The sequence below is a fragment of the Myotis brandtii genome, unplaced genomic scaffold, assembly GCF_000412655.1.
Source record: "Myotis brandtii unplaced genomic scaffold, ASM41265v1 scaffold686, whole genome shotgun sequence".
NCBI lineage: Eukaryota > Metazoa > Chordata > Mammalia > Chiroptera > Vespertilionidae > Myotis > Myotis brandtii.
Genome location: NW_005370683.1, coordinates 1,894,567 through 1,910,661, shown reverse-complemented (window position 1 = coordinate 1,910,661; position 16,095 = coordinate 1,894,567). Strand labels below are relative to the sequence as shown.

The window sequence follows — 16,095 nt, the reverse complement described above, 5'->3', positions numbered from 1 at the left end:
TTAATGAGAGCTTTGAGGGACCTAGTGAGACTTTCAAGGATCTTAGTGAGAATTTGAAAGACATGAAAAAGTACCAGTCAGAATTAAGCACATACTAACTGAAATAAAGAAAAATTTACAGGGATTCAACAGTAGTGTAGATGATTCCTAGAATCAAATCAATGATTTGGATTATGGGGAAGCAAAAACACCCAATCAGAAGAACAAAAAGAAAAAAGAATAAAAATATATGAAGGTAGTATAAGGAGCTCCTGCACAACTTTAAGTGTACTAACATTTACATTATGGGGGTGCCAGAAGAAGAGAGAGAGCACTTTCCATTTTTTTGTTCAGATGTTCACTTCTCAAGGAAGGCTTTCCCACCCCCAGCTCAGGTGTAAATCTTGATCACTGTGAATAACCATAGAAATGCCATTTTAGTAGTTCAGGGATAGACTTGTGACCCAATTCTGGACAATATGCAAAAGATTTCCTGAGAGCCTTCTGGGAAGTTTTAAAATAGAACTTCTTCCTTGGACAGTATTGGGCAGTGATGGCGAACCTTTTGAGCTCGACGTGTCAGCATTTTGAAAACCCTAACTTAACTCTGGTGCCGTGTCACATACAGAAATTTTTTGATATTTGCAACCATAGTAAAACAAAGATTTATATTTTTGATATTTATTTTATATATTTAAATGCCATTTAACAAAGAAAAATCAACCAAAAAAAATGAGTTCGTGTGTCACCTCTGACAAGCGTGTCATAGGTTCGCCATCACTGGTATTGGGTCTGCATGCAATAGTTACTGCAGCCATCTTGCAACCACAAAAATGACAAGTCTGAGAATGAAGCTGGTTATGAGCCTTCCCAAGTAAAGAAAGAGGGGGAAACTGATCCTTGATTATATTTTTGAGACACTGATTTCTCTAAGGTCTAAAGGCCACCTATCTCTCAGGCAATTCTGAATTGAGAGTTTGTTACTGACAGCTGAAAATATTCTAATACATACACAATGCTCATCTATTTAAATTATTCTTTAATTAGATGTAATGAATCCTTGTTTCCTACTCTATTAACTTTGTAATTTGCCAACTTTGGGCAACACTAACAACCATCTGCTATCTCCATTTCTGTACTCAGGCTGCTATGTGTTGCAGATAGTATATAATTATGCCAACTGGTTCTCTGACAAATTTCTTATCTGACCTCAGCTGGTTTCTCAGTTTTGCTAGATGATTTTTTAAAATCTATCTCCACCTGGCTTCACTTGGATAGATATAGCATGAACTAGCATGCCAAAATTGGAACTCCTAACTTTTCTTTTCCAATCATCTATTTTCAGTAGATGATTCTGTTAAAGTAGATAATTCTGTTGGCCATTTTAATAGATGATTTTGTTGGACAATCTAAATTCTTCAAGTTATGCCAAATACTTTTTCACACCCTTATGAAATCATCAGGAAACATTGTTGGGTCATGTTCCAAATAAATTCTGACTATAACTACTTCTTATTACTTCTACTGTGACCACAATAGCCTTTTGTCTTCTAACTACCCTCCCTGTTTCCAGAGATTCAGAGATTTTGCCCACCATTCATGAGATTCCTACTTTCTTCCAAAGAAAAACTAGAATAAGACTTCTAAAATATAAACCTGATCATGTCACTTCCTACCTTAAACTGTTTTGATGGATGGCTTCTCATCCCATTTAAAGAAAACTCGAAAGTCCTTAACCAGGACCTATAAAAACCTAGTTAAGATTCAGGTCCCATCTACCTCTCCAGCCTCATTGTATCCACTCTCCTCGTCACTTACTCAGCCCCAGTCACACTGGTCACCCAGCTGTTTCTTGAACATCTAAGCATGCGCCTGGTATTTGTTCTAGTGGAAATAATTCTTCTTTCGGATAAACTACATGGACCATTCCTTCACTTCACTGAATTCTCTTTCCCACTGTTATCTCATCAGAGCAGGCTTTTGCTGCTGCTCTTATTGAAAACCTGGGCCTACCTAGTCCTTTTACATCGCTCCCTACACACCTTCCTCTGCTTTACTGCTTCACTTTCTTCAGTTACCCTCAGATACTGTCCCTATCAGACAAAATATTACATTATTACAAAAATGATTAACTGATTCTGCCTCCTCCCTTTAGAATTTAAGCTCCATGAGGTTTGCTAAAAGAAATAAGACTTTTAACTCCACTATTTTATGGATGTTTTTCTCTTTAAATTACCAAGGAGTTATCAGCTGAATTTTGTCCCCTCTAAAATTCATGGGTTGAAGCCCTAATGCCCAATACATTAGAATGACTGGATTTAAAGAGAGAGAGAGTCTTTAGTTAAGATGAGATCATTAGGGTGGGCTCTAATCCAACATGACTGGTGTTCTTATAAGAAGGGGAAGTTAGGCCATAGATATACACAAAGGAAAGACCACGTGAAGACACGTAGAGAAGATGGCCAGCTACAAGCCAGAGAGAGAGGCCACAGAAGAAGTGAAACCTGCCGACAGCTTGACCTCAGACTTCCAGCATCCAGAATTGTGAGAAAATAAATTTCAGTTATTTAAACCATCCAGTCTGTGGTACTTGGTTGTGGCAGCCTTAGCAAACTAATATAAACCTTTCAAATGCCAAATTCAATACCTTTCTTTAGTCCTTCACTTTTTAAATCCCCTTTTAACTTTTACAAGTTTGAAATAAATCATGCAAGTTAGCATATTTAAAAATATAATTAAAAATAACAAGAACAACAGCCTACCTGTATACTTACCAGCCAGGCAAAGAAATAACATTGTTATCACCCTATAAGCTTCTTCCCCGTTGCCCTCTCCTCACTGCCCAGTCACAAGGCAACACTGTAATGAATTGTGTGTTAATCATTTTTTGCTGGTGAAGTTTTACTTATGCCATATAAGTACCCCACTTTTGTGGTATGGTTAGTTCCTATCTAAGACTACTATGTCTATCTATCTATCTATCTATCTATATCTAGGCTGTTGTACAATATTAGAAACTCATCTATCTATCTATCTATCTATCATCTATCTATACCTAGGCTGTTGTACAATATTAGAAACTCAAAAACAATTTTGGTTTTTGAAAATGCTTACAGAGGAGATATTTGCCAAATTAGTTATGTTAATATTGCATTTTAATCTAATAACATAGGAATTAAAAATAAACAATTTCAACTACCTTCTTGTTATCTTTATACTGTACTACTTAGGCACTGGAGAGAGGAACATGTGAGTAATAAAGTTAAACATCTATCGGTTCCACCTAAAAAATGGTTTCCTAGCCCTTCCACTTCTGCTACTGGGCCGAAGAGGACAAAGGGAAAACACAAAATGTGTTTTTCATCAGTGTTTAAGTCAGTGGCTTTGGTTATATAGTTTAACTTAATAGCTTGGAGTTACCAAAAATAATAGGTTAAATGTTTAGACTCCATCATCTGTGGTAACACCAGGATAAATTACAGATTTATTAGAAGACATAAAGTCAACAAAATGAATATATAGGAACTTTAAATCAAATGGTAAAAGGCCTTGCTTTTGTAGAACCCACCCGAGACTTCGCCACTGCCCTCTTTCCAGGCCATACCATCATCATCTTTAATCATTCTATGATAATAACCTTATAATTCATCTCCTTACATCTTACTCCCCTACATATATATTTTTCCACAATCACCAAAGTGATTTTCAAGTACAAATATCTTATCATGTTTTTTCTACATTGAAGGTTTCTGTTGACTACTGCCTGCTCTTAGGAAGAAGTCCAGATGCTAAAATGTCCTTAAAAGTCTCCCTTAATTTGACTAAAATATCTGTACTCTGTTTAAGACTAAAAAGAAATATAAAAGCTCAAAATGTGCACATTCATACATAAATACTGAAGTACATGTTTCTCTGTGGATATTTATTTATGACCAAGAATACTCACCAATCTGTACTGTAAAATTTGTAGTGAATTTGTAATAAGTCAAATTAGTATATTAAAATTTATAATCAAAATACTGTGGCTATCTTCATATTTTTCTTAATTAGGCTCACAACGTTATATAAAAACAAAAGATTATTAATAGGAAATATAGAACTTAGTAGAGATAGTATGCTAATGGTGAAACATTTGCAGTGTTACATATGCCTTGATGTGAGCTATAAACATGTCATAGGGAATAATTTATTAAGACAGCAGATAACAGTGCTCAGGTCAGAGAGAAGTGGAGTTAAAGATTACCATGTCCAATAAATTTTCTGTAATATCTCTCACATTACGTATTGCTCTCTGTAAGAACCAACCTCGTGGATTAGCCCATGGCACAATACAAATCATGAGCCTAACGGGAAGTGCATCTACATCCTAGATATCTAAAAAAATAGTTTAAGTTGCCCAAATTATTTTTAACTAAATTTTACTCTACAAAACTTCTAAGTTTACTCAAACATTATTTGTTAAAACCCTGTTCTGTGCCAGATATGTACCGTAGGTGCTGGGGATTTAAAGGCTAAACAAGTAAAAAGGAGCTTGTTCTCATGGAGCTTACATTCAAGTAACAATTTCTTCATTCAAGACAGTCAACAATATAAGTATACATGAATAGAGAATTTTAAATAGTAATAAATGTTATGAAGAACATAAAACAGTGATGCAATATGACAAAAAAATTAGAGTAGGGGTGATCTTACATTGAAAGCCATATAATTCTACTCTGAGGAGATGACATCTGAGCACAAACAAACATGACAAGAATAAGACTGCCATGCCAAGATCTGGAGAATTCCAGACAGCAGCAAGAATAAGCACAGATGCTTCAAGGTAGGAATAATGTTGGTATGTTCAAGCAGAGAAAGAAGGTTAATGGAGCAAGGGAAAAATCACTTACTTGAGGTGAGAGAGTTTGGTGGGGCCAGATTATATAGGGCACACTAGGTCACAGTAAGAAATTTAGATTTATTCTATAGCATTTCTTTCTGAGAGGAGAGTGATATGATTTGAATCCCTCCAGCTGCTGCATAGAGAATGGACTAAAGGAAGACAAAATAAGAAGCCCAGAAAAATTTTAGAATTGCAGTTGGGCCAGTGGGGATGATTGTAATCTGGACTCGAAGGAATGTGTAAATATATAAGTGGTAGCACATTTTACGTATGCAAACTGTGCCTATGCATTGTGGGCAATCTATATTATAAAAAGCTGGTGGCAGTAATGCCGTAACAACATAATGACCAAACAACCGGTCACCAGGAGGTGCATTGATGAGTCTCGCAGCACGGCGGGGGTCTGGGTCCCGCCAGCATGGTGGGGGTCTGGGTCTCACATGATTTTGCGCACTGGGCCTCTAGTAAATGAATATTTGTTGAATGAATGAATGGACAGCATAACTCATGCGCACATTAACCTAGCAATGTATTTTTATAATTTCCAAATTTTCTAAAATGACATGATATTTAAACTAAAAAAGTTTCAATGTAAATTTTTTAAATTTACAAGAAAATCTAAAATTTCCATTTGTATTTCCATGCTTTTCTCACTATAAGATAATTTAAACAATTTACAAGTAAATCCAAATTATTAAAAATTCTAGAATGGTACCATTCACCAAATATCTAGTATTTCCTAATGTTAATTCTACAGTTTCTTTATGCAATTATGGTCAGACTAAAAAGTATGGCATTGTATTAAAGGATATTTTATTAGTTTAATATGCAAATATTCATTATTTATATATAAATCATGACATTTCAAATCAACTTTTTTTGAACTTAATTATTCTTGTATTTCAGTTTCTCATAAAATTTTCAAATTAGCATCAGTTTTTATTCTGTGTAATTAAGCTACATTATCCATCCAGGGTGAGAAAAAGTATTAAAATTTAAACAAATAATAGAGTTCTACAAATCCTAAAAAGGGAAGAAATCACTGACTCAAATATGTATTTTGAATTAACTAGTGCTGTGAGAAAAATATTTTTTTTCAGAGATAAAGGAATCATCATTTACTATCTTTTTACTTCACTACTATATTAATATGTGCAAGACAAGAAAAAGGTTAGAAGAATATTAACAATAGTCCAGTGCCGGAGTCCATTCATTGTCTTCACTAGCTGAGTTCAGACAGAGACCCCCCCAAAAGCTAGTAGCCATTGAAAGTCCTAGCAAAGGTCAGGGCTGTGCACCACCCAGTTAATCTAGGAACCACTCAGTTAATTTAGGTAATAATAGTTGAAGCATCCCCACCTTAGTTCCCTTAATTCCTTAGATAGTTATGTAGATCCTTGTTGATTATTGTTAATCAGTTACTCTGCCTACACTCGGAAATCTATTGATAAGCTAATCAGTTACTCTGCCTACACTTGGAAATCTATTGATGAGTTAATCAGATACTTTTGTCTACTCCTGGAAATTGCTGATCTGTGTGTCATTGAAACTTCCTTACCCTAAGGGCTACTCCAGATTAATAAAAGATTGGAGCAGCCTGAGCATGGGTGGAAGTCCTTTGGGACTTGCCCGCCTGGTTCCCCAATATTGCAAAATTATCTCGTGTCTTTTTCTCTCATTTGCTGTGCGGCTCCTCTTTCAGGTACCGAACCCTACTCCACGCAGAACGTGGAGGGAGTGTTACTCGACAGTCCAGTGAATTTCCTTTTGATATAAGAGAAGTCTGTTCATTATTATCTATTGCCCTAGTATTATGTCTCATTTTAATACATTATAGTATTTTAATTATGCTTTAACACCCAGATAATAATCAACAAGTATGTAAGAAAAAGGTTAGAAGAATATTAACAATAGTCCAGTGAATTTCCTTTTGATATAAGAGAAGTTTGTTCATTATTATCTATTGCCCTAGTATTATGTCTCGTTTTAATACATTATAGTATTTTAATTATGCTTTGACACCCAGATAATAATCAACAAGTATGCGGTATGTTGCAAATTTACTTTTGTGACTCAGAAGGAAAGAAATGTCAAGCTTCAGGGCATCCTTGACATTTCAAATCACTCATATTCACGTGAACATCAGTCCTACCTTTACTCTTGGGAATCCATGTAGCCTAGAAACTTACAAGTACCCAAATGAAATGGGTCTTAAAAGACTGGCTTACCTGAAATTTTGACTTGAGACACCACTCCATCTCCTCCGTCACTGTGTGCACGCACTTCCACAACATACTCTCCATCCCTGGGGATTGGAACTTCTATGGAGTGTTTATGAGTTGAATACAGTTTGCCATCATGCTGGCCATCAGGTCTATAGAGTACCTTAAGAAGTCCCAAAATGTGTAAGATTAATAAAGTGGTACCAATGAGTGAATGCCCTAAACAGAATATTCTTACACTTTTATTAATGAAATTAGTCCTAGGGTAGCTATATGTAATAATTTCTGGAAAATTAATGTTATTTTGCATTCACATAAATCAATTTCACCTATATTTTAGGATTATCCAAGAGAATGTGAATTTTTTTAGATGACCTAAAATAAAGATTGTGAAGAATGTAATTTTTAAAAGAAGTAGTACAAAAAGAGGGCTCTTTCAATAAATTGAAGTAGTCGAAAAAATTGCTCCACAATTTAAAATGTTTTTCACATGAGTTCTAACATTTAGTATACAATGAAAAATGTGACAGGGTGTGATATAGAGAATATACAGAAATAATATTTTTCTCTTTTTGTTCATTTATAGATGGCAACTCAATACATCAAAGAGTTCGCTGTGTGCTGGGAAACTCTATCTTAATCATTGTGGAACAAAAGTGGATTCTTTCTGTCTCTGTTCTTCAGACATGATTATTCTAACAACTCTATACTTTAAAGCAGTTATTTTATCTTGCTCACTTGATGCATCATTTCCTTAGACGGCACTGAAGACCTTTTCTCATTTCAAAATTTATCATAGCACTTTGTCATCTGATACTGTTACCCAGCTAGAATGAGAAAACTGAATGGATTTTGCAGAAAGAGCAAAAAGTCCCAACACCAGTCCTCTTTGTAAGAATGAAGCTTGAGGGGGGAATACTCCAGTAGTCTTTTATCTACCTTATATCCTGTCACTGTAGATTCATTTGATAGTGCGACCACATGATCCCAGGTGATTATGTACCGTGAACCAGACCTTATGGAACTGATGATTCTGGGCGGCTGGCTTGGAGCTGTGAAAAGTAATAATATGCAATTGACCATCACCATTTCCAGCTTCAGTTCTGCAAGCTGCATTGTGTCAGGAATTATAATGCTGATGCTAATAATGTGACAACAGCAACAGGTAATTTTGATGATTGCTTCCTATATGGCAGGCACTATGCTAAGCACTTTAGAACCCATGGTCCTGTGAGGTAGATAATATAACTTTTGTCATCCTCTCATCATCCTTCACTCGAGTTTCTTTTTGAACCAATCTTATGACACTGCTGCTCTCAAGGTTATCCATTATGACAACTGGGCCAATTTTAAAGGCACTTTTTTAATTCTTTTTTTATTTAACATTTTTGAAGCATTTCACATAATTGATCTTCTGATTCCTTCTGGAATTTATTTATTTTTCTTAAATTCATGATCCTTTAAAGTCTATTTCTGCCTCCCACCTCTCTGGCTGCTCTTTCTCATCACCATGCTTTGCTGGCTCCACATTCTCTGCTCAAGTTTTACATGTTGGAATGACGTAGGACCTGATCCTGAGCACCCTTCTCTCCTCTATGAATCTTCCCTACTTCTTACACCTGGGACCACAGCTGTATGTACTTACAATTCTATCTCTAATCTTTGTCATAAGCTCTAAACATACATGTGCAACTGAAGATCTCTACTTTAATGTTTCAAAGTCTTCTCAAATGTAATAAAATCAAGATGGGATATCTGTAATGTACCCCCAGATGTGCCTCTCTAGAAGTCTTTCACAATTAAATCCCCAGTTTCTCAAACAAAAATCTAGTTATTCAGTTTTTCATTTCATTCATTGTCAACATCCAAACAAACAGCAAGTTGTCAATGCTGCCTGCAGAAAATGTTCTATTTCTCCCTGTGGTTACTTAGTTCTGACCACCACCATTTCTTTCCTTGACTACTAAAGTAACCTCCTGATTGGCTATTCTGCTTACACTCTTATCCATCACTACCTACTGTCCATCTAGAACCCAGAATGATTTCTTCCAAACATGTTAATTAGGTATTACTCTCAACTTTAAACTCTTCCAATGGCTTCTTATACTTAGGAATAACTCAAACTCCTTACTATGACCTACAAGGCCATTCATATTTTGATGCCAACATACTTCCCCTTCTCACCTCAGAACTTATATCCTGGCCCCATTGGCCTTTCTAGACTTAAAACATATCAAACTCTTTCTGCCTAAAGGCTTTGCACTCATTATATTCTCTGCCTGAAACAATCTCTCATCTCCCACAGCCCCAGTACTCACATAGTTGGTCCTTATTATTTCTCATATCCAAGCACCAATGGCATCTCTCAAAGAGGCCACTCCTGACCACCCAATTGGAATTTGGTTCTTGCCCAAATCAGTTTCAATTTTATCATCTGTTTATCCACTTTATTGTCCTATCATCTGATATTATCATATTTATTTGTCAGAGATTTAGTTTTATTTTTGTTTTGTTTTACTCTCTCCTTCCAATTTTGGCAATCCCATGAGAAAAGACTATAAGACTAGTTTGAAGTCTTCTGTATCCTCAACACCTAGAACAGTGCTCGGCACTTAGCATACTTTGGATGAATAAATAAATGGAAAAAAGAACAAAGAAGTAAATGTTCCTTTCACAAATTTGAAAACTGAGGTTTAAAGATGTGAAGTAATTTGTCTTATCATCACACATTTCTTTGAGTGGCAGAAACAGATCCGACACCCATGTGTGATACCAAAGTCTGGCTCTTACCACCATGTTCTTTTAGAAGTTTCTTTTTTTCCAAGTAAACTTCATAAATTTTTAAAACTATAATGCTAATCACATCTTCGATTAATTGCAAAACTCCCTGAATAGAAATTCTCCTATTTGAAATATTCAACTTGATTCAAGAAAGAGATATCAAGGTAAAGCCAGAGAGATGAGAATGACCAGATCATCTGAACAGTGATCTTGTTGTATGAACAATGAGAGCATGTGGTGATAAGGGAGTAAATGTAGTGCTACAGCATTTGTACTCTGCAATGATGAACGTTTGTAAGTCAACACAAAGAAGAAAAAAGAAGCAGAATTTAATTTGTTTCATGCTGTCGATGTATTTCTATGAAAATAAAGTTTGAAATAATAACAGAATGAATAAAAATTAGTTATCTAATGGTGAAAAATTTTGAGGGACATTGTTTCAAAGGGAAGTTCTGTAATTTTATTTCTAAAATGGAACATTAATGTATAAAGGCATTCCCCATACTTTTTCATCATTGACATTAACTATCCATGTTTCTTTAAAGTTTTGTGTGATTTCAATGAAAAAAAAAAAGAAAATCAAATGTGCTAAGACTGCTAGGTAATAAATTTCTCTCAAATGTACCTTCATCATGATGGAACCGATTGCTAGTTTTTGACAAGTCTAAAATGCAAATGTTCAGACTCACGTGCTTTCTTGGTGAAGGTCTCAATCATCTCACTGGGAGGTCCACACCCGGCACTATTGCACGCCCTGACGTCCACAGAGTACTGGGTGTCCGGCAGAAGGTTCTCCAGCCTGGCCGAGTACTCTTGGCTGTTGACTTGAACTCTGTGTGCAGCTGCTTCTTTGTCATGAGCTGACCAGTACCGAATCTGCAAACATTCAAGTTGAGTAACAGTTTATCATGATGCAGACACTTAAATTGTGAAAAGTTCTTTTCAGCTGACTCTGTCACTATTGATGCCAACCATTATATTGTCAAATATTTCTTAGTGCTATTTACATTTCTAGCAGTCTTAGACCATAGCAAGGCTTACAATGCAGATGATTAAACTTGTCAAAGACAAATCAAAAGCTCATATGATTGCTTTAAATAGTCCTACAATGACAAAAACAAAACAAAACCCACAAAAATATCTGCATAAGGTTTACCTTCAAAATGTAAAATCTTTCTGTGGAGGCATTTGCCACAATAATTTTTATCATCTATTTCCTACTTTATTTCTGTTCACATGACTTCAAATTTGTTATGAGCCATTGATAAAGCAGTTTGACAGTAACACAACCTTTTTTGACAAAAAATAATCATCATGTAGCCTAGAACACACCAGTGATATAACTTCCTGCTATCTCATTTCAGTAGCAGGAGTATATTATTTATTTTGAACCTGCATAGATGCCAGATATGAAAGAAATATTACACTTAACAACTTGAATAGATGTAGAGGTTATTTACCTTTAAAATAATTTTTTAAAATTCTATCCATGGTGTGATTAGAAATGATTACTTTTACCAACCAAAGTATCAATGACAACCTTCCTTGTCTCTTAAAGTTTAAGTAAAAGTAAGTTTTCATTATAATTTTAATTTTCATTATAATTTTCATTCTTCAAATAAGATGTTTCCTTGGTCAGAAATCTATAATTATATCTAAGTTATAAGTAAAAGGAAAAATCATTTATAAGTATACTAGTATTTGACAGATTTTCAATGCCCTGTCTATAAAACAATGGCATTTTAATTTCAAAATTAAGCAAAGTGACTTACAAATAATATCTAACATTTATATAATCCTGAACTTTTCATTTACATAAAACATATGAAACCATTATAAAATGGAACTGGATGGCTCAAATTCACCTGGTAACAAAGTGAGGTTTATGTGTAGAATGAACACTTCAGAACGAAGGCTAGCTACTAATTGCTTATTGGTTTCTTTGCAGTCTTTTTATTTTGTTTACAATAGTATTTTCTGATCATAGCATTTTGATAGAAGCTCTTTGGCATTCCTGTCATCTGACCAAGAGGATGGCCAGGGCCGAGGACTGGAATTGCACCAAGTGGCTCCAGAGGCAGAACTTGGCTGGCAGAGAAAAGGCTTCCTCAGGAGGGGCCCTCGGGAGAAGGCATGCCTTTCCTGGGGCCGGAAGTGCTCAGGCAGTGACTACACTCATCTGAGGAGGAGGAGGACGGCCTACATTTTAGTGGACATTTGAACGAGGTGATACATAGGCTTCTTCCACTGCTTGACTAAGAAATAAAATGAACATTTATATTTCTAATAAAATGCCAGGTACTGCATAGGCTCACCCACCTATAAAATCTTCTCAATAAACCTAGGATGGCAGTGTTCACTGTTTTATAGCAAACAAAACTGAAATCCCTAGGGCGCATCCATTTTTACATGCATGCTTGTTGACTGAATGTGTACCACATTTTGAAGTCTTCATTCCATGGTAGCATTTTCTTTCTATCCAGTTTAAGCGGAGGAGCTTTTAAACTAGATTAATATAACAAAAGCCATTTCTAAAGAATACTATGCACTAAAATGAGTGATAAAATATTTCTGCCATTGCATCCAAAATTCCATGGGGCATTTCGGCAATGCAAAAGGAAAGAACCCTAATTGATATTTATTTCCCAATTAAAAAGTTTATATTCTGATTATTGTCTGCATTCATTGATGCCAATGTATTGCTTCCAACCTCATATTTACTTTATACTCTGCCTGTTGGAAGTTATAAAACAGTCAATATATAATTCTTAGGCAAAGACAATATGTAATCATCTGGCATGTTTTTAACAAAGTAAAATATACATTTAGCACTTTGACTAAATGAGTGAGTTATATATTAAATAACATTTTTTTTCTCTTTTTTATCACTTAGGAGGGAATCTAAAATAAAAGCCTAAGCGACCGTTACACAGAATGACCAGAATGACCAGGAGCTGCCCCCTGGTGGTCAGTGTGCTTCCACAGGGGGAGCACCGCTCAACCAGAAGCTGGACTCATGGCTGGTGAGCACAGTGGTGGCGACAGGAGCCTCTCCCGCCTCTGCGGCAGCACTAAGGAGCAATGAGCCTAGCAGTAAGGAGCAGTGAGCAGGCAGGCGGTAAGGTGTGAGGTGTCATGGACTGCCAACTTAGGCCTGATCCCAACAGGGAGTGGGCCTAAGCTGGCAGGCAGACATCCCCTGAGAGGTCCCAGCCTGCGAGAGGGTGCAGGCCAGGCTGAGGGACCCTCACCCCCCGCCCCCCCAATGCACGAATTTCATGCACCGGACCTCTAGTAGTAATATAAATGAAGAAAAAAAAATCCTGTGGTCCAAATGGCATTCAAACTCCAAATATTGATGTCTTCTCTCAAGATACCTTGGACTTGATTGTTATAAGGGCTTGTAACATCTGGTGAATTTCTCTCTCCCATTTCTTTTCTAATAGCTGTAAATCTAGTTGTCAGCTTAATAAGTTATGAATACTGGGTCTTCTCAGTCTGTGCCTTATTCTACTCTCTAAACTTCAGCTGAACTCTTTAGAAGATTAACTAAAGATATGTTGAGATAAACTCAAATCATAACCTACAGTACCAACAAAGAAAAAGAAAAAAACCTTCCTGTCAGTTTGTGAGTTTATAACTAAAAATGTGGGTGGGTTCTGTGGTTACCTTTCAGAATCATGGCTTTGAGAAAGCCAGGTTATAACACTTTATTTGATCATGCTTCAGTATCTATGTTAACACGCAGAGAATATTTATTTAGTGCCTACCATGTGCCCAGCACTATTCTGGCACTGAGAACAAAATAGACAAAAGCCTGCCCTCATGAAACAAATATTCCACAGACAGATGAAGAAGGGGAGAACAAGAATTGAGAGGACAAGCTGTCGGGGGCAAGGAGGGGGGCAGCTTACTGCCTGCAGCTCCAGAAGGGCACTAACTGAGTATAACATAAAATAGTCTGTGGTTTGGCATAAAGCCTTAAACTTTGAATCAGATAATCTGAGTTTAGACCCTGCTCTGAGGCTTTTCATTAGTGCTAACTGAGGCAAGTCATTGAATTTCTTTAGCATCCATTTGCTCATTTGCAAAGGTAAGATGATGCCAATATTTTCTTAATTTTCACTATGCTTAAAAATGTGAGATGACTTCACTTTTCTTATACAACAAGTCTAATTTTTAGCTCTGTATCAAAGACCCCAACTATCATTGTAGCTTCAATTTTTTTCAGGTTTTACTCCCTTTGACTAAAACAAGTTCCCTTTCTATCTGGCTAATACCTATTGGTCCTTTAAGATCAGCTCAAGGGAAGTTTTCTTTAGGACATTTTGCATGTTACCAATTTTCTGTTTTCATAGGTAACATATGAGACACCTCGTGGGTATTTTATAATTCTTTCCTTTGGAAGTAAAACTACTGAGCCAAATAGGATGAAGAATTTAAGGATGCTTTTATAAATTACCAAAATGTTTTCCAAAATACTTAAAATTTGCTTTTATGAGAATGTTTGCCTTAACCATGGGTGCTATTATTTTAGATTTTATTTTGGCTAATTGTTTGTCAACACGTAGGACTCTACATCTCTCCTAGATAGGAACCTCTGCTTTACTACTAGCAATTAGTTTATAAATGCCCAACATATTAAACACAAGAAGTATAGTAGTAGTTGCCATGTACATCAATGGGACACAAAACATTGAAAGATGAAACGTTGATATATTCATTTAGCTTGATAAAAATGGAACTCACCTGATAGCTTTCCACTATTTTATCTACAACATGCTCCCAATGAACAGATATCTCAGAAGATGATAGGACTTTTACGCCTACTCCTGTTGGGGCTTCACTGGGAGCTGAAATTTGATGAAAACATTATATTCATATAAAAGATGTCTATATTATAAAGTTCATATAGCACCATATGCATTTTAATATTTTAAATAGGTTTAATATTTCCAAAATAAAATAGTTCCAATAATTTCTTTACCTCTTTCTCTATTTTTCTAATGTTTATTTTATGGTCATCGGTGACACATGCACACAGATATTCATATATACAAATGTGAATGTAGACATACATATACACATACATATACACATACATATACACATGCACAGACACTTTTATAAAATAAAAGCTTCATGGATTTCTCTGATATCTGTGAGCAAGAACAACACTATTTTTTTAAAATTTTTTCCAAGTAACCTGCTTAAGAAAGCCTGTGGGTGCAAATTAAAATTCATTATATTTAGCTTATTAACTCTACATGATCAAAAACAGGAAATTTGATGTTCATTATAATTAATTTTCAGCTTTCTCATACTTTCTATTTATATGAGCTAAAGACACACAGCAATACTGCCCTCTTTCTCTCTTATGTTTCAGCTATTTTATTTTTTAGATCCTTTCAACAAGTTGTGACATCCATTGCTTCATGGGCTCAGGGAAACTTTTATAAGCCTAATCTTTTATCTGGGCATCAAGTCAAATATGTATCAAATCAGCCTCTGTTCAGTAAAGAGGAAAAAAGTAATTGACAACCCTTATGAAACGTACACAAAGAAACTAAGGAAAACTTTAAGCAGAAGTGATCAATTTTTATTGTCTTTTATTAACAAAGCATAATCCTCTTTTATGTCAAAAATGTCCTGCATAAGAACACTGTTAACTATCCAAACCAAGATAAATATGTAGTACTGTGATTACTTTCTTAGTAGTAAAAAACAATAAAACGATGAACACGTACAAGTTTCGACGCATGCAGGTTTTATGAGACTCGTGAAACATTTAGGAGAGAAATATATTTTATACACATAGCCATGACTAAAGAGATGACAAGAATGGGTTTTTGCCCGATTACTTTAACATCAAATAAAGTAATAAAAAATTGATGTTGGGTGGGAACATAACTTGTAAAAATGCTTTCTACTTCTTTTTTCTCTGTGAGATGTACTCATGCTGTTTAAACTATTAACATTGTGCCATTATATTTCTGCTGAGTCAGAACAAATCTAGAGAATATAAGTTCTTACTCAGGACTAAGAAGTCCTGAATTGATTATAAATATAGTTAAATAATTTCTGCTTTTTGTTCTTTCTATGTATTTAGTTAACTAACTGAAAGAAGTACGTGTGTTTATACAGACACACATACATACATATATGATTGCCTTACATGTTTGTATTGGAAGTAAAAATCATGAGATGATTTCAATACATATCAATTAGAGC

At 35.4% G+C, this 16,095-nt stretch overlaps 1 protein-coding gene across 2 annotated transcripts in view; it reads right to left on the bottom strand.

The window, feature by feature from the left end:
* Positions 1–16,095, bottom strand: part of CNTN1 (contactin 1) — a 279,131-nt gene that overhangs the window by 30,150 nt on the left and 232,886 nt on the right. For both annotated transcript variants that reach the window (XM_005881686.2, XM_005881687.2), the window contains 4 exons: positions 14,614–14,717; positions 10,554–10,740; positions 8,023–8,135; positions 7,090–7,246 (listed from right to left, as the gene is read on the bottom strand). In XM_005881686.2, coding sequence (XP_005881748.1) covers positions 7,090–7,246; positions 8,023–8,135; positions 10,554–10,740; positions 14,614–14,717 — 561 coding nt within the window. The remainder of the gene's footprint in view (positions 1–7,089; positions 7,247–8,022; positions 8,136–10,553; positions 10,741–14,613; positions 14,718–16,095) is intronic.